The sequence below is a fragment of the Electrophorus electricus genome, chromosome 19, assembly GCF_041902795.1.
Source record: "Electrophorus electricus isolate QZ-2024a chromosome 19, ASM4190279v1, whole genome shotgun sequence".
In the NCBI taxonomy this organism is placed as follows: domain Eukaryota; kingdom Metazoa; phylum Chordata; class Actinopteri; order Gymnotiformes; family Gymnotidae; genus Electrophorus; species Electrophorus electricus.
The window spans coordinates 5519662-5538182 of record NC_137515.1 but is presented as its reverse complement, the minus strand read 5'-3'; the positions used below and the strand labels follow the sequence as shown (position 1 = coordinate 5538182).

Genomic DNA, 18521 nt, shown 5'->3' with positions numbered 1-18521 from the left:
ACATTCCAGACAGTCAGTGAGTATGATTAAATGTACAATATAGTTAATTCCTTAATATGACACCTTTAAAAACTTACTATTGGAGCTAACATGTTTAGATAGCCATAACTATATTGATCCAGATGGAGACAGCAGAAGCATCACCCAATACAGGGCTTAATCCATTGTTGCGAGGCCCACATACCACCAGAAAGTTATAGAGTTCACTTTAGCAGAGCTACTCTTAACCAAATACAAACAAACAAAAAAAGACCAAACCAAAGGCTACAAAATTAAGTATCTAAAAATAAACACTTAGTAATAAGTGGTTATTACTGTTGTTGCAAGACAAAAACTGTGCAAACTGTGTGTGTGTGATTGTTGGTTCTTTAATTTGCATACAGTATCTTATTTGAGGCAACTGGATCAAAGCTAAAAAAACTGTTTGCACTGTTAAAGAAACGGTCTGTCCACTGATGTTTTCAATAAGGTACAAACAAGTACATAAAAAAAAAAAAAAACCCACTTTACACAACTATATTCCAAGTCACCAACAACCCCACTGGCTAAATGACTGTGAATGTGACTTCTTCCTAAATAACGAGACTCCACAGTAACTGTGGAAGACTCCTGCTACAGACAGACACATCCCTCCGTGTGGCATTTTCAGCGCTGGTCCTGTGCCTGTGTTGAATGTGTAAGTGCGAGGGCAGGGTCAGATGCGGATGGTGTAGGAGTCGGAGTGTGTGACATAGCGGACCCAGCGCTGCGACAGTCCTGGCTGGGTCGGGGAGAGACGCAGGAAGCGCACTTGAAGTCCTGTGCAGGTGTACTTGGGCAACTCGAAGCTCATACTGATGGGACCCACCTCCAAGAGAGAGGCGGAACTAAGCCTTGGAACCTCCACCTATGGGAAGAGTCAGTATTGGTTTAAGGTTCTTGAAGCCCTAGTAACAAGTTTAAGGTCCTTCAGATAACATATATAATCTGTTTATAAATAATATATAAACATATATAAACAACACCAGTGTCATTGTTGTAAACACCACCAGTGGTCAGATATATGCATGTTCATAAATGCCTGCATATCACTTAGAAGCGAGTTATAAGCGAGTTATAAGCAAGTTATAAGCGAGTGTATTTTGAATGGTTACTGATGGTCTTAAGTAGGAGCATTTAGAAAAATTTTGGACTGCCTGTATTCCGTGCTGGAATACGAAGATGAGTGTATTCCACACTGGAATACCTGTGAATTGGTCAGCACTGACTGTATTTCAAGATGGAATACCGTACTGAGTATAGTCCATGCTGGAATGCCACAGTATATTCCACGTGGGAATACCGTGCTGACTGTATTCCACATGGCAATACCACAGTATTCCACACTGAAATATCACACTGAGTATATTCCATGCTGGAATACTGCATTAAAACCCAGTGTGACCTTGAAGACAGCAGAGAGCTGAGCTCCTCCGGGGAATCGCGGGATGGTCCACAGCACGGCCTTACTCCTGGGCTGCAGCTCGGCAGACTGCTCCGGACTGCTCAGCTCCTGCGACAGGCTGAACAGGAGGAGGGCGCGAGCAACGGTTTGAGAGATGCCTACAAATGTCAGCTACGTGGTGAGATGCACATATTACAATGGTGAGATTATATATTTTTTCCCCATACCTTAAGGAACCCTTTGGGACAGGCACAGTGACGGAGACATTTATAGCGACACTGCAGAAAAAGAATTGAACGGGCGGCACACTTTACATTCTCCCGATAAAAATGAGCCACATGTCATTCTAACACTGTACGTCGTGAGGTTTGTCTTAAGCCAAATATGCACAAGTACACACTGGACATCGTTAACATACCTTTTAGGTGGCAAATCACAGCGTAGTTTGAGGAAGATTAGAAGCCTATGGGAAAAAGGAGGGTGACTATGAGGGACATGTTTCGTCTTTGTTACAGAAATGTGCTGGTCCGTGTTGCGCTGTCAACGTTAAGGGAGGATCAGGAGCCATGCAGGCCGAGTACCTGCTCCCATAATCCTTCTCCACTGTAGGGAAGAGTCGGAAGGGGGGGGCGCAGGGCAGCTCATCACTCAGCTGGTACTGCATCAGGGTTTGCTGACACACACATAAATACACACCTGTTTTTCCTGCTTTGTCTTTTAATAGAATATTGTGTGTGTGTGTGTGTGTGTGTGTGTGTGTGTGTGTGTGTGCGCGCGTGCGTATTTGTCTTTACTTCTCCTTGGCTGGGACAGACTTTCAAAATCCTGTAGGTATCAAACTCATCGAGTTTCACGGCTTGGTGGAAACTGCACTCATCAACACGCACAGCTGCCCCATAGCCTGGCACAGAGGGGACCAAACACATTTTTAAAAAACTGTCAGTAAACAGTCAACAGAAGCCCCAATTCATTATTTGTTCCCAGACTAGGTAAGTTTACCTCTCAGCTGAGACTTTCCTATACTGAACTCCTCATTGAGGCCAATCCTCATCTCTGCACAGTACAATGTGTGAGAAGCACAGGTTGAGAAGGGAGAGTACAAACTATTATGTATTTACTTTCAAATTGTTTTGGGTAGTGCACCTGAACAGGTCGGTAGATAGCATTTTACTCTGATCTCTCCCTCCACGTCTGCCTTCATGAGAACTCCCTAGAAAGAGCAGGGAGTGAACAGCAGGAAGCAGACAGACAGGTTTAAAAACCATCACTGATGGTTCTGGCTAGCTCAGAGTCATCCAAACAGGCCATGAAAGCGTGCTACTCACATTGGAGCCGATTACAACAGAGAGCCTCTCTACCACATCCACAAAGATCTCATTCTTCCCTCCCTGCATGATCACACACACACACACACACACACACACACCCACACACAGACACACAATTAGGATTATTCATTAATAAATTCAAGACAGTGGCAGCATGGTCATTTTAATCAAAAGGGAATTTTCAGGTTCAGCAAGTAAAAGTCATCTCTTGGATTTCATTTTAACCATCTGGACTTGCTAATGAACTCAAACCAGCAGGTAAAATTAATTGGGTGATAAAAAAAAAATCACTACAGGTGTGCAGCTTTCAACCAGAACTTAAATACTTCTGTTCTGCACTTCAGGAGTGATTTTAACTTTCAAGTCTGTTGTAACTTGTAAAGCACACTGCACACTGACATGATTCAGTACAGGTATCCCAAGATGCATCAGACACAAATCAAATGACATTGGGCATCGTTCACCAGCTGTGGCCAAGAAATGACTGTGCACTATTTATGCTAGCAGAACACCTTTAAAAAAAACAAAAAAAACAAACAAAATCTCTTAATTCATTCATTTTGATCTGGTATGAAATTAGACGAAAATAACCTGCGTTAGGTGTGTGAGCAGCAGTTAAATGGGGCCTACTGGCATATACTGCACACATATGTAATGTAACACGCGTAACTCCCATAGACCAGAACCAAACTTCAGCTGTGCATCATTCTTCCAGCAGTCACATTGCGTCAGTCACTCTAAAATGCTTTTCTGGCGTCTGAAGAGAGGAACAGCACTTACCTGCTCCCCGTGACTGGCCACGATGGGCCGGCTAGCAGCAGCGCTAGGAGCCACCTTACTCTGCTGGGTCTCAGCTCCAAACTGAGGAAGGAATGAGACTGGTCGCGTGAACAGAATTCATACTCCCAAACACCTCTTAGCCATGTGGGTGTGCTCAATAAAGTGTGTGAGAATGCCTGCTCTCAAGTGCTGGCTGCATGTAAACTGTCATTGTCTCTGGGTGAAAAAGATTATAATTAAAAAAAAAAAGTCTTACCAGACCAACATTGCTGAGGTCAAAAAGACTGAAGGGTTTGGAGGTCACTGCCTCTGTCTGGATGAAGTTTTTCAGGATGTCAGTAGAGGTTGTCTGTATGTAGCCGTAGTCCTAACGTTCAGAGTCAAAAAGAAAAAGGTGGTTTGAGAAGAAAAGAGACAATAATGAATGAAAAGAGACAAAGTGTTTGGACAATAAATGTTTTAATATGAATGAAAGTGAATGCATGTCACATTAACATAACACTGACCACCATCTCATCCAGCAGCTCATAAATCAGAGCAAAGTTCATCCGGACAGACTTCTCACTCAGACTCCCACAATAGTCCTTAGTTAGAGCTGCAAGCCTAGGACACCAAACATTAAAACATCGACTTCTGCACCAATCCCATGACTGAAGGATACAGAATCCCCATGACTAAAAAGGCTGCAATAGTAGCACACAGGTCAAACGGCCACGTCTGCACAAGTGGGAACAAAATGATGTCAAAGGTGTTGCTTCTTGGTAGAAACAATCACTGGATACAAGGAAACATTCTTAACCAGACAAGAAATCTTTAAACCAATACCTCATAAAAACTCATTTTAACCACATGATAAATTAGCATATATAAGTGGTCACAGATATGACAGACGGATCATACTGAGAATTGTTTTTTTAAGCTGACAAAAGATTTAAGATTTTAACGCCACTGGTATAATAACAGAAATCATGGTGTTATGGTGTCAGAAGTCATAGCCAGGAGATGTAACTGTCAGCTGATCTGGACTGCAAAAATGTCTTGCTTGTAAATAATAACCATGCCCACAGGAATCACCAGCCATAGATATTTGTGTAATGTCTGTTTATGTCAACTGTGTCTTGTAGACACAAACTGAACAACAGCTTATTAATTAGATGAATGGTTGAAGAACACCAGGACTGCTGTGGGGGAAAGCCTAAAGCTTCTGCTGCTTACCTGTTAAGAAACTCGATAATGGTGAAGGGAGATGGGTTGTCCTTGGTAGACACGACCCAGTAAAGTCCACTATGTCTGACATGGATGAAGTTCAAATTTTTGTTCCTCTGGGGACATTGAACCGAAAGCAAAATGGTTATCCCAACAAGTTTCACTGTGATTATTTGCAATCGCCACACACACACACACACACACACACACACACACACACACACACACACACACACACACACACACACACACACACGATATCACCATGACCACAGGAGGCTGGGCACCACTCAGGCTTGTAACCATCTCGTAGAACATGTTGATTGAATCTTTCCCCGCTTCCCCGCGGACTGATACAGAGAGTCAAGAAAGATTTAAAACACACAGTGCACCTAAAGCTAATATAGCAATGGCATACCTTACTTAAGTAGCAATACAGATCAAGGCTATTCTCCTGCGAATAATGCATTAGGATACAGTCTTTGTATATTAGATGGTCGCCTTGTGAGGACAAAATGAATACTTGAGAAATCATTTTTTTCAACCCACGCTGTGGGAGTATTTGTGTCAATTTCCCCGTTAGTGACCTGGTAAACTAGCTAGATAGCTCATGTGTAAGCAGCCATCTTCCTCGGTATCACAACTACAGCTAGCTGTATCATAGCTGTACTTGTTATCGTCCAAATTATTATCTTACGGAAAGCACAACATACAGATATAGTGTCGAAAACTAACGGTCATTAGCTAGCTTTGTTTATTTACCTGCTAGCTAGCGAGACACACTATCGTTGTAAACAACCGGCAATGTTTCTTCGTGAATGCTAAGATCGTCGGGATCTGTGAATTGCTACTGCCACCTAGTGATCAAGAGTAAAAAAAACACAACAGTGCATAATAATAACCCCAGCAGTGCACACCGAAAGGATGCTGTTTCATGATCACGGACTGGGATATTTTTCACAAGCAGGACATGCGTAATGCAGCAGTGGCCGTTACTGATAACATGAATTATTGCATTGACAATGTGCTCCCAAAAAGGTTATTTCAGTTTACGCTAACGACAAGCCTTATGTTACAAAGGAAATTAAGGATCGTATCAATCGTAAAAAGGTGGCTTTTATGAAGAATAACCATGGTCAGGTGAAGAGTGTTCAGAAAAAAGCTTAATGTCAAACTGAGGGAGGCCAAGAATGCGTACAAAAAGAAAATCAAAGAAGAGTGTTATTTTAAGAATTCCAGGGAATTGTGGCAAATATTAAAGGCTATGAGTAATATGGATACAAGAAGGAGATGTGTTAGTACAGTGAATAAGGTGTGGAAAGCTAATAAATTAAATACATTTTTGTTGATTCAGTTTAGGAAATGCTCCCTCTGCACAGGAGTATGATCACAAATTGAAGAGTGATGAGCTCAAGATTAGTATTAGTGATTGATCAGTTTATGGTACAGTCCCTGTTCCCAATATCTGGAAACATTCCATCATTATTCCAGTTTCAAAACAAATAAATTAATAAATACATTAAAAAAACTTGCTAGAAAGAAAATTATCATTTCCGACCTGTTGCTTTGGCAAAGTGCTTAGAAAGGTGTATTGTCTCTAAACTTAATGCAGAGGTCAACAGTATTTTAGGTCCTTTTCAGTTTGTATACAGGCATAAAAGGGACAGGGATGATACTATTGGTAACCTGATGCATATGATTTTAAAACATATTGATAACCACACAGTTTATGCTCGTATATTGTTTATTGGTTTTAGTTCTGCTTTTATTACAGTGCAACTCCATCTGCTGATCAACAAAAATGCAAGATATGAGAATTAATTATTTTATTGTAAGGTAGTATTATTCTTTCTTATCAAATTGCACACAGCAGGTTAAAGTTAATGGATGTCTCTCAGATGTGAAAACCTTAAATACAAGCCTAATGCGCAGACAAAACTTCAACTCCTGACTTCCAGTAATCCGACTACATGTCCACTGGATCCCATTCCTTCCACTCTGTTCTAGATGACCTCAAGAGATCTACTTCCCTTGTTTCTCTTTCGTAACATGCAAAGGATTCGGCACTTTCTCTCACGGGAAGCTGCCCAGGTGCTTGTGCAGTGTCTTGTGATCTCAAAGCTAGACTGCTGCAACTCGCTACTTGCTGGTCTTCCTCCAAGAGCCATCAGACCTCTACAGAATGCAGTAGCACGACTGGTCTTCAATCTTCTGAAGTTCACACTTCACTCTGCTGTTGCGCTCCCTTCATTGGCTTGCAGTAGCTTCAGATTTAAAACCTTGATACTTGCCTACAAAGCCAAAAATGGACCAGCCCCTCCATACATGAGGTCAATGGTCAAAGCCCAATCCGTACCTCGAGTACTTAGAACCTTGAATAAAGCTCGGCTTGAAATACCATGATTCAATTCTCATGGAAGACAAGCATCGAGACTATTCTGTGTTCTGGCTCCTAGATGAACAAACGTCCGCTTGCTGTCCAAACAGCAGAGTCCCTTGGAGCCCCTTTTCAAACTACGTATTGTAGGGTATTGTTTATTGCACTGATGTTCACTGCTCCTTTGTTGACTAACTGAAACTCTAGTACTTATTGTTTATTTCACTGATTGCTGTCTGAGATAGAGCTTATATGTATTTTGCACTTCTAGGCATCAGCAGTGATTCCTATATTAAGTTAATTGGTATCTTGAACTCTAACCTACTGTACTGGATAGGATATATTCTATGAGTAAATGACAAAGCACTTTTGTAAGTTGCTTGGATAAGAGCAACTGCCAAATGCCGTAAATGTAAATGTAAATGTAAATGTAATGCAGGGGTGCATTAGTTCCGCATTATTGTTTCCACTTTACAATAATGATCGTTGGCGTATGCACTCGGATAATTTTTTGTTTAAGTTTTCAGATGATACCACAATTCTGAACTTGACATGGAAAAACGGAAGCCTTACAAATTATTTTTGATTCAGGGATTTGTGGAATGGTGTAATAGTAACCACCTTGATCTGAATGTTAAGAAGACAAAAGAGATTGTCTTTGGCCCAAAGAGAATTGGGAGACACAGACCGGTGCTCATTCACAATAATATTATACCTCAGGTCTCATCCTATAAGTAATTGGTTGGTCAATGCATGTGGAGTATCTCTCTGCCAGACTGCAGCAAAGATTGTATTTTTCTGAGAAGACTCAGAAGCTTCAGAGTGTCTCAGAAGCTTATGAATCTGTTCTATAAGGCCATACTAGAGAGCATTCTAAAATAGGACATTTCAGTTTGCTTTGGCGATCTTTCAACACAGCTAAAGAACTAATTAGTCATTGGTGTTAAAACTGCTTGGATAGTCATTGGAGGTAGTTAGTATTCCTCTCTTAATGCAATCTATGAGCAGTCCGCTATTGGACTGGCAAGAAGATTATTTCTGATCTGGATTATGCTCTGTTTCCAGAGCATAACCTTCGCCTTTCAAGCAGGAGATTTAGAATGCCAGTGTGTAGACTGAATAGGCTGAGGAACTCTTTCATATCTACAGGGAGGGGAAATTATGTTAAAATGCTATTTGTCGACTACAGTTCAGCATTTAACACTATCATCCCCTCCCTACTCACTACTAAGTTGGGGGATCTAGGACTGCATACATCCCTGTGCGACTGGATCTCCAACTTCCTAACAGACAGACCACAATCAGTACGGGTGGGCAACTGCGCCTCATCCACCCTCACCCTCAGCACTGGAGCTCCTCAGGGTTGTGTCCTAAGCCCCCTGCTCTACTCACTGCACACCTACGACTGCACAGCCACTTCCAGCTCCACCATCATTGTCAAGTTTGCTGACGACACCGTTGTCATGGGTCTGATCTCGGACAACGACGAGAGGGCCTACCTGGAGGAGATTAAACACCTGGAAAACTGGTGCCAGGAAAATAATCTCCTCCTAAACGTCAGTAAGACAAAGGATCTGATTGTGGATTGCAGCAAGAAGCAGGAGCGGCACTACCAACCTGTGAGGATCAGTGGAACCACGGTGGAGAGAGTAGATAGTTTCAGGTACCTTGGTGTTCACATCTCGCAGGACCTGTCCTGGTCCCGCCATACCAGCTCCCTGGCAAAGAAGGCTCGTCAGCGTCTTTACCACCTCAGACGCCTAAGGGACTTCAGACTGCCCTCCAAGGTACTGCGGAACCTCTACACCTGCACTATCGAGAGCATCCTCACGGGGAACATCACAGTCTGGTTTGGGAACAGCACCAAGCAGGACAGACAAGCACTCCAAAGGGTGGTGCGTTCAGCAGAGTGCATCACTCACTCGAAACTTCCTGACCTGCAGAGCGTCTATTACAAGCGGTGCCAGACCAAGGCCAGGAGGATTGTGAAGGACCCCACCCATCCCAACAATAGACTCTTCTCTCTGTTGAGGTCAGGGAGGGGCTTTCGCTCCCTGAAGACCAAGACAGAGAGGCTGAAGAGGAGCTTCTTCCCACAGGCCATTCAGGCCCTGAATCAGGGAAACTGATAAACTGTGGGGACCACTACCACCATGTAGCATAACTGTATATCTGTATATATATATTTATATTCAATTACATTGTTACACAACAACTGTAGATATGTTATTATACAAAATGGATCTGTACATTCTGTAGATTGTGTACATATATACACAACCATATACATTGTACATTGTGTGTATAATCACAATATACATATATTGTACATACATTGTTAATATATTTTGTACATACATAGAATATATATATTTATCTTTGCATATATATATTTCACATATAGAGAATATCTATATTTCTCTATGCACCCCTGTTTTCTTTTCCTCAGTTTGGACAGAGCACTCTCCACCATTTCACTGCGAGTTATACTGTGTATGACTATGTATGTGACGAATAAACCAAACTTTGAACTTTTTGATCTGTTACACTTCTCAGTTTTATTAGGTGAGTTATGTGTGTGCGGATGTTTTTCTTTTCTTGCAGTTGTTGTTATGTCACTAATGAGTGCAATGATAGTAGATTGTATGATGCAGTTGTGAGTTGTCCAAGAAGCATTTCTCCTGGTGAGATAATCAAGTTAATCAGTCAGTCAAGACACTGTGGTACTAAAGAAGGCCTGAGTTAAAATGAATCTCTAAGCTACAATAAAAAAACAAAAACAAAAACAAAGTAGCAATGCAGCTGCAAACTACACTGCCTGGCCCAAAAAAAAGGTCACCACCTGGATTTAACTAAGCAAATAGGTAAGAGCCTCCCATTGGATAATTACTGCATGGGTGATTATGTTTCAGATGGCAACAAGTTATTTACCCCTAACTGATGCAGTGAGTAGCTTCTCATTTGTTGAACAGCCATCTCGAAAGACACATCCCGTGGTCGTGGAAAAGATATTAATCTGTTTCAGAAGGGTCAAATTATTGGCATGTATAAAACAGAGAAAACATCTAAGGAGATTGTTAAACTACTAAAATCGGGTTAAGAACTGTCCACCGCATTATTGAAAAGTGGAAGGACAGTGGAGAAACATCATCTTCTAGGAAGGAATGTGAACGTAAAAATTTTTTGAATGATCGTGATCGGCGATCACTTAAACGTGTGGAGAAATCAAATTGTAGAAAAACAACAGTAGAACTCAGGGATATGTTTAATAGTGAAAGTAAGAGCATTTCCACACGCACAATGCGAAGGGAACTCAAGGGATTGGGACTAAACAGCTGTGTAGCCTTAAGAAAATCACGTGTCAGTGAGGCTAACCAGCAAAAACGGCTTCAATTTGCTAGGGAGCATAAAGATTGGACTCTGGAGCAATGGAAGAAGGTCATGTGGTCTGATGAGTCCAGATTTACCCTGTTCCAGAGTGATGAGTACATCAGGGTAAGAAGAGAGGCGGCTGAAGTGATGCACCCATCATGCCTAGTGCCTACCGTACAAGCCTGTGGGGGCAGTACTATGACCTACGGTTGCTGCAGTTGGTCAGTTCTAGGTTCAGCAATGTTATGTGCCCAAAGAATGAGGTCAGCTGACTAACTGAATATACTGAACGACCAGGTTATTCCATCAATGGATTTTTTCTTCCCTGTTGGCACGGGCATATTCCAAGATTCCAAGTTGTTCAGGGAGCATGAGACATCATTTTCACACATGGACTGGCCACCACAGAGTACAATGAAAATCTTTAGGATGTGCTGGAGAAGACTTTGCACAGTGGTCCAAATCTCCCATCATCAATACAAGTTCTTGGAAAAAATTAATGCAACTCTGGACAGAAATAAATGTTAAGACATTGCAGAGGCTTGTGGAAACGATGCCATAGCGAATGCGTGCCGTAATCAAAGCTAAAGGTGGTCCAATGAAACATTAGAGTGTGTGACTGGCCAGGCAGTGTATATTAAACAATTCATGTAATCAAACACATCTGAAATGTTATATATAAAAATATAAAAAATCAAGAGTTGTGAAAAGCACAAGAATGAATACCCTTATGTGAGGACATAGATTAGATTTCGTTTGAAATATAGATGCCCATTACAAGGTGCACAAACAAATAGAGAAATGTTTCTTGTCAGTTCACCAAAGAAAAACCACCTACCACTCGCATGACAGGTTAGGACAAGTGTACACCAGTCCGTGTGCTGACATGGTTTCAGAGCAGACCAAAGCTGTCCTACTGTGTTGACGTGTTTGGTATATGCATGCCACATTTATCTGACCAGAAAATAATCACAGTGGCAAAAAATGGCTGATTGAATGTTCTAAAGCATCTAGAAAAAACATCACTTATAGCCTGGTTTGCTCTCTGAATGAATTAACATACAGGCATCCTGGTCGGTAAGTATATTATATATGGACCACCTTGACCAAGATTCCTTTCCTTTCCAAGTGAAGTGCCTTTTAGATTCCATTTGAATCATTTATTTTTATGAATTCTATGGTTTCATAAAGCTGATCTTTCAAACCAAACAGAGGTCTGTTTCTGTAGGTTAGTGGGATCTGGTCCTATAGTCTATATTCTGATTTAGAGCTTTTCGGCTATACCAAATCAACTGACTGCCCCCTCTGTTCTTAAGGCTGCTGGGTGCAATGCATATTTGCAAAGCATGGGATGAAACTAATAAGAGAGCATTGTACATGACATATTATTAGAAGAGACTATTTGATCACTGTTATTAACCCAGTGCAGTGGGTCATTAGCACCATAAGCAACCCTTGCCGTGGGTCAGGTTTGCATTCCTGGTATCTGCAGTCACACCTGTTTGTGAAACCTCTTACTTCCTTCTGCCATCTCTACATTCAACTCGGGATCACGCATGTGCTCCACCATGCCCATGGACTTTTTCGTTTTTTGTACATACATTACGTATACTTCTAATGTCATTTTAATCCACTACGCATAGCCGTATTAAGAATTTGATTTGCACAACACAAGTGCCACAGAAGACGTGATTAAATTATATGAGTATATACCAAAAATGGATTTCTCTTTGTTTAAGCACAAGGCCAGATGTTTAAGTCTGAACGTCCAGCTGTTTCTCTGGGGAGAAGGGTTGGATTTTGAAGCTTTGCAATCTCATCCTGTAAAGATAGGGGCCATTGCACAACCGTTAACTGTTAAAACACATCCGAACAATCAGTCAGACCAGACAGCAGGCAGGACGGAATCGTGTGCGCTAATAACCACAGCATCCACCTCTGTATGTTTACGGCATCACGGTGGGTAGCGAGGCCTAACATAGTGACTATTGCACTGCATCAATGAACTGAATAGGCAAGAGATCTGTGATCTCAGAAATTCTCATAAATGGCTGCAGATACTTTTAAAATATGTTTATAGTGTTTTAGATCTGTTTGAAGTCTGGCTTTTCTTATTGTGTAAAGTGGGTTGTGTTTAATGAGGCACAAACAGTTTGCCCCCTGTTTGTGTTCCCAGAAGTGGGCAGTGTTAACTACTGGGTAGGAGCAACCCAACTTCCACAGCCAATAAGAATAGTGAGCATAATCATCAGTGCTCCACTTTCAGGTATTTAGGCTTTCTACCCTTTTATACCAACATACTGATAAAGGAGCATAGGCAAAGGTAAGATCTGGACTTTCTATTTGGTTTATTTGGGCTCTGTGTTCATGTTAAGAGTCACGCACGGTGGTGGGTAACAGTTGGAAAACCTATTAGTCACTGATTCTAGTTGTAGGTGATCTATAAGAACAGGTGTTAGTAACAATGCATAGCACATTTACGTTTATGGCATTTAGCTGTCACTTTTATCCAAAGCAACTTACAGTTATGACTGAGTACAATTTAGTAGCCATCACTTAACAACTATCACAACAGACCATACTGCTTCTACTCATGCAGTGGCATAAATCTGGCAATATGCACCTATTCTTCATAGGAAATATAATCATTTTCATATTATGTAACACTAATAGAATCAGTTTCATAACTTTCTGCAGGTATCAAAGATGTCCTCCTTAAAGTTTATATTTGGGGCTCTCTCGTGTATCTTAATATTGCCAAGTAAGTTATTCAACCTTTTTTTTTTCTGTAACTTTAAGTTACAATTGTTTGCGTAACTTTAATAATAATTTCCTCTCATTTAGTTCTACAGACAACCTCACTCTTAAAGATCATTGATAAAGGTAGTATTTGTCATTTTAATACTACTAACTTTATTAAGGTAGTATTTGTCATTTTAATATTACTAACTTTATTAAGGTAGTATTTTACATTTTAATACTACTAACTTTATTAAATGTAATACTAATCATTTTAATAAAAATAATACAAATTGCATTTTGGGAGGACATTTTAATGTGTGCATGAAATTTCAGGGTGTGCATGGCAATCAGTAAAAACATTTCAAGAAGTAGTTCATAAAAATAAAAAGGTCAAAGAAGTGAAAAATAATACTATTAAATTAATTTCACATCAGCATTGCTTTGTGAGATTACATTCATATTCACATGTTCTCTGCTGTACAGTGTAGCTGGTACCTTGTATAATTTCAAAGAATTTTTAATAACTTTTTAGAAATAATTTTCCTATTAATGTCAAAATCAGTACATGCCTAAAATTCCTTGGACAAAGTTATTTCATGTATCCAAACTAGAGTTAATTGAAATTAACTTTTGAATTTGATGAATTTGCTATGTACAGTGATGCGCTATATTTCAGTTTCCAGGCCCACTGTGGACACTGTGAGCATTGATTCATCCCAAGCCCATAATTTCCTCACACACTCACGACCCCAGCGTAATGCTGACCCCAAGTGGTACCACAAGGACCCTAACTTCCAGGCCTACTACCGTTTCTACAGCAGCATCGGCCATTCCGAGGGGGTCAGTGGAAGACTTCTCAGACTTTAAGCGATGTTGCCTGTGAATTGTTTGTGGTTGGGGTGGGTGCAAGCATCTTCTAATCTGAGGTGTTGTATTGCCAAACAATGTCTGACTCTAGTCTGACTCCAGTCCTGGAGGGCACCAACACAGGCACATTCAGCGTTTGCCCTGAATTTGAACACCTGAGTTCATCATCTGCTTTCCTGCTCTCTAACAGCTCTACGAAGTTGACAGGATCCGAATGCTGTACCAGCAAATGCGGCATCTAGAGCACGTCTATGGCCCTGATGCATCTAAATACCAGAATGCTCTTGGGCTCCGGCTTCCCAAGACCACCCAATCTCTTTTGCCTCGCCCAGCCACGAAGCCCCCGCCTCCAGCCCATACCAAGCCTCCAGATGTTACGCACCTCTGCAATCCCAAAGACCCCCTCTGTAAGCCTCATATAGTGTATCTACCCTCTGGGGCAATTCCTGTTGCCTGTGATCCACGCTATCACCCAGGGTGTAAACTCGGGGCAGCTCCTGCTCCACCCATGCTGACCTAGACACCCGCAGCCCCGCAAAAATGCCATAATTTAAAAAAATTTTTTAAAAAGGATGAAGTGTGACTGTAACCCTGACTGCTTGATTGAGGCTCCCCAGGCCTGTGAAGGGAAGTGTCTCTTCAGCAGTACTCCCAAACAATCCTGCTGTCATGTAGATGGCAAACGAGTGGACACAACGCTAGTCCTGGATGTCCAGCGAATACGCGGAACTTGCAGATTACACACACAGACTAGGATCTTTAGGAGTACCGGAGGGACCTTTACAATCCATACCTTTATGCTAATCCACCCCAGGCTAGCATCGCTCGAAGTGTGTAAAGTAGCAAACAAGTTACAAGTTAATTACTAGCTAGCTGCTGCTTACTTTGTTTCAGTAAAACTTGCATTATTTCTCCACTGTAAATTATGAAGTAAATTGTAAAGAATATGTAAACACATGTGGCTCCCACTGATAAGACACATAATAAAAATTAGTTTCAGGATGTTTCAATAAAATGGTAGCTACCAGTTTTTAGGTAGGTAGTTAGTTATCCAAGCTAAAATGCCACCGCTTTAGGGTGACAGGCGTTAACTCAGCTGGTAAAACATAATAAAATACAGTAAAATACAAGAATTTTAAATCTTTAAATACTGATATCTCATGACAGATGATTGATATCTCATGACAGATATCTCAAAGACGGCCGTGTAGGTAGCGTGGCCGAGCGGTCTAAGGCGCTGGATTTAGGCTCCAGTCTCCTCGGAGGCGTGGGTTCGAATCCCACCGCTGCCATCACGTTTTTAAATTAAATTCTTCAAGAAACTGTGACGACCCTCCCATACAAAATAAAGCATCGAAATATCGTCCAAAAAAGAAATCAAAGCATTTTGTTAAAATGAATTGACCCTCTCACAGTTCCCTCAATTGCTGGAAGCTTCCTTGGATAATCAAACTATACTGCTCAGTGAACATATTTTCCATACAGATGCATTCACGCTGTACACAACGGAAATTTTGTCTTCGCGGCACACGAAATCGGGATGGACAATCAAACGTATGTCGTAAAATGTCGCCTCACCATGACTGAAAATACCCTTACGTTAGTAAGGGCAGATGTCGCAGTGTTAACCTTTCGCATCAGTGAGGTATATCCTTATCTGTTGTCTTAGAATTAAGACTTCAGACCATGATGTTTGGATTCTATGAATTTGTGATTATATTCAACATTTATCAAGGAAAAGCAACACCTTCATGAATCTTGTCTGCTTTATAAGTAGTATAAGTATAACGTATTGCTTCATATAAGAATATAAGTCACGGAAATCAGCATTTTATATGGTAACGGTGGCTTTGTGTTTTGATTTAGAGTGTTTTGTATTCTTTTAAATGTATCATTTATAATGGTTTGTAGTGGGTTTCGAAAACACATCGCACGTATTGTCCTCTTGATGAACACGCTTTGTGCAATTGCAGCGCTTTTTTCATTTGAAGCGCGTTGAGTCTAAAAATGTCTAAAAATGCACTGTCGCCTCTCAGTCGAGGGGAGGCGACAACGTGCTCTCCAACAACGTCTTAGCAAGAACATCGAAACCGAAAATAGCAGCTTAATGGATTCCTCAGTCAGTCAATGAAAGGAAATAAAATACAGAACTATACGTGTATATATAAACTAGAAGCTATATAAACCCTGGAAGCTTAATAGCATATATGGTCCAACACAACGTAGAAATAGATAAAATAGGGTCACATTGGGTATGTCATAACTGAAAGGACACATTTGGTCATTTGTAAATGTTAGTTCAGACATTCCAGTCGACACCGTTACGTAGTTTCAATGTCACAGCACGACGGATAAATATAGCGAAAGTGTCAAATTCTGCGTTAAACTCAAAAGGCACCGCTGGGATTCGAACCCAGGATCTCCTGTTTACTAGACAGGCGCTTTAACCAACTAAGCCACGGCGCCATTAACAGCACCGCCTAACAAATCTTTTTTCTATGTAATGTTCTCTACTATTTATCATACATAATCGTCTGCACACTACATCATAGTACTCCATAGTAACACCATAGTGGGTGCCTGGGGGCATCTGCTCGGACCAAATAAAAAGTAAATTAAGTAAACACTGCAGAGAGGAGCTCTATATATATTCCTAGAGGATGCGTGTAGAAGACTACATGCTGTATATTTATCAAAGCGAAAAAATAACCGAATAACATTTGAATAAGATGTATTACTTGCTATCGTCTGGGAAGTACAAGTTTACATCTACTGGGTTACTTTACAACGAGGAAAAATGGTCACGTTGCGACGAGGATGGGATTCGAACCCACGCGTGCAGAGCACAATGGATTAGCAGTCCATCGCCTTAACCACTCGGCCACCTCGTCACTTCCTCAAAATCTTTGGTAAATAATATATCAAAACAACGTATACTGATTTTGAGTGAAAACGTTATATATGATATTACACAGCGTGACTGAAAATATAACTCATTAAGAACATGTGAGAAACAACAGACAATCAGACTTAAGTATTTACACTAAAAGAAGAACCTTAACCTTTCTTTAAACCAGCTCAAAAATCAGACAGGATTCACCAAGGCGTTGCTATTCCTTGATAAATGCGGAATATAATCACACATTCATAGAATCCAATCATCATGTTCTGAAGTCTTATTTCTAAGACAACAGGTAAGGATATACCTCACTGATGTAACTTGCTATTTACGCGACGTCTGCACTTACCAAACGTAAAGGTATTTTCAGTCATGGTGAGGCGATATATCAAGAACATATATGTAAAACAGAACCAATATAATTAATACAAAGCAGAATAAATGACAAACAATTGCCGATAAAAGGTATATATCGATCATTGAAACTGTTTCTTTTTAGGTTTTTCGTATTAGCATAAAAACAAACACGGCGCTCCAATTGGACCAGTTCGAAATACTGAATTTCTAACGCTCTAAATCTTAAATGTGTAATTCAGCTTTCGATCGTATATCAGAATGCATATTATGACATATGTACTCGCATTAAAATGTCTAGAATTTAGGATAAACTACATTTGAAAGGTGTTTGTTACGAAATATAACGTTGGGAATGGCTGTAAAACCCGACCATTGGTCGGACACGCTCACACGTCAGCATCGGCTCAGACACGCATGCTTGTGTGAGAAGTTACGTGAAAACACACGTGCAACCGAACGTGGTCATTCATGCGCAGCTTCCATTCGCAATACATAGTACACAAGTTAATAGGTTTTCATATGAATAGTTCCATATGCGTGTCACTTTTTGTTATTTACTCCTACAGTCCTTTCACTTTTTTAAATATTTGGTCATTATTAGGTCCAGTGTGGTGTTAAAGACCAGACTGTGCAACAGTTTCTTCCCTCTTTCCATCAGACTCCACTACCAGAAACCGAAAACAAATATCATATTCCATTTAACAAATACGCTGTTATTGCACTGAAGTAGTAGACGTTCGCTCAGTGGCTGCTGTATGCTATAAGCGTATCTGCAAAAATGATGTCAAAGTATCCTGTGGGACACTCACATTACTCAGTGTTGTGCGCTGCTCTGTGTTGCCCTATATGGTATCACTGATCCTGTATTTCATATTAATTGTTTATACTTATGTTCTTGTTTTGTTTTGCCCCATGTTCCTGGACTAACATTTCATTTCACTTTATGCTTCTATATAGCTGGAATGACAATAAAAAATCCTCTTGACATGAAGTAAACAGCCGTGCACGCTAGTTGGATGAAAGAGATGAGGTACAGGGCCAGACACTTTACTAGCTAGATAAGTTATTTTAGTTGTTCCTTTGATTGCACTCTTCTGAAGTGAGATCGATGTCGTAATTCCTGTGACCTGTTAGACTTAATGTTCCATGTTAGGGGTGAGCCAAGTAAGT

The 18521-nt window shown here is 40.7% G+C and overlaps 2 protein-coding genes and 5 non-coding genes across 8 annotated transcripts; 3 read left to right on the top strand and 4 right to left on the bottom strand.

Moving 5' to 3' along the window:
• Nucleotides 1-348: 348 nt before the first annotated feature.
• ap4m1 (adaptor related protein complex 4 subunit mu 1) lies at nucleotides 349-5571 on the bottom strand. 2 transcript variants are annotated; one of them, XM_027031264.3, is made up of 15 exons: nucleotides 5215-5570; nucleotides 5002-5087; nucleotides 4747-4853; nucleotides 4038-4134; nucleotides 3788-3898; nucleotides 3532-3612; nucleotides 2749-2811; nucleotides 2567-2633; nucleotides 2423-2476; nucleotides 2218-2324; nucleotides 2005-2096; nucleotides 1842-1886; nucleotides 1651-1701; nucleotides 1424-1541; nucleotides 349-886 (listed from the first exon to the last, which is right to left on the bottom strand). In XM_027031264.3, exons 1-15 carry the CDS (start codon nucleotides 5270-5272, stop codon nucleotides 695-697), a joined length of 1329 nt encoding a protein of 442 aa, XP_026887065.2. In that variant the 5' UTR covers nucleotides 5273-5570; the 3' UTR covers nucleotides 349-694. The 2 variants fall into 2 exon arrangements, with proteins under 2 accessions (XP_026887065.2, XP_081558376.1); XM_081702250.1 differs by lacking the exon at nucleotides 3532-3612 and having other exon boundaries at nucleotides 5215-5571.
• A 7616-nt stretch (nucleotides 5572-13187) lies between these two features.
• On the top strand, nucleotides 13188-15491 carry and3 (actinodin3). The gene is made up of 4 exons (XM_035535790.2): nucleotides 13188-13247; nucleotides 13331-13369; nucleotides 13905-14068; nucleotides 14286-15491. The coding sequence occupies exons 1-4, from the start codon at nucleotides 13193-13195 to the stop codon at nucleotides 14613-14615; spliced, it is 588 nt and encodes a 195-aa protein (XP_035391683.2). The 5' UTR covers nucleotides 13188-13192; the 3' UTR covers nucleotides 14616-15491.
• On the top strand, nucleotides 15306-15387 carry trnal-uag (transfer RNA leucine (anticodon UAG)). Its single transcript has one exon. It is a non-coding gene; the product is annotated as a tRNA-Leu (tRNA).
• Nucleotides 15492-15729: 238 nt separating the features above from the next.
• LOC113580639 (U8 small nucleolar RNA) lies at nucleotides 15730-15862 on the top strand. The gene has a single exon (XR_003410988.2). It is a non-coding gene; the product is annotated as a U8 small nucleolar RNA (small nucleolar RNA).
• Nucleotides 15863-16487: 625 nt separating this feature from the next.
• On the bottom strand, nucleotides 16488-16561 carry trnat-agu (transfer RNA threonine (anticodon AGU)). Its single transcript has one exon. It is a non-coding gene; the product is annotated as a tRNA-Thr (tRNA).
• A 343-nt stretch (nucleotides 16562-16904) lies between these two features.
• Nucleotides 16905-16986, bottom strand: trnas-gcu (transfer RNA serine (anticodon GCU)). The gene has a single exon. It is a non-coding gene; the product is annotated as a tRNA-Ser (tRNA).
• A 193-nt stretch (nucleotides 16987-17179) lies between these two features.
• LOC113580638 (U8 small nucleolar RNA) lies at nucleotides 17180-17312 on the bottom strand. The gene has a single exon (XR_003410987.2). It is a non-coding gene; the product is annotated as a U8 small nucleolar RNA (small nucleolar RNA).
• Between the last annotated feature and the right edge of the window lie 1209 nt (nucleotides 17313-18521).

Coding starts and splice junctions, on each gene's coding strand:
- ap4m1 (XM_027031264.3), bottom strand. CDS start 5,272: ATGATTTCTCAAGTATTCATTTTGTCCTCACAAGGCGACCATCTAATA. Junction 1,887..2,004: donor GAGAAGGATTATGGGAGCAG/GTACTCGGCCTG, acceptor TTTTTCCCATAG/GCTTCTAATCTTCCTCAAAC. Junction 887..1,423: donor AGCTCTCTGCTGTCTTCAAG/GTCACACTGGGT, acceptor CTCTTCCCATAG/GTGGAGGTTCCAAGGCTTAG.
- and3 (XM_035535790.2), top strand. CDS start 13,193: ATGTCCTCCTTAAAGTTTATATTTGGGGCTCTCTCGTGTATCTTAATA. Junction 13,248..13,330: donor GTGTATCTTAATATTGCCAA/GTAAGTTATTCA, acceptor CCTCTCATTTAG/TTCTACAGACAACCTCACTC. Junction 14,069..14,285: donor GCATCGGCCATTCCGAGGGG/GTCAGTGGAAGA, acceptor GCTCTCTAACAG/CTCTACGAAGTTGACAGGAT.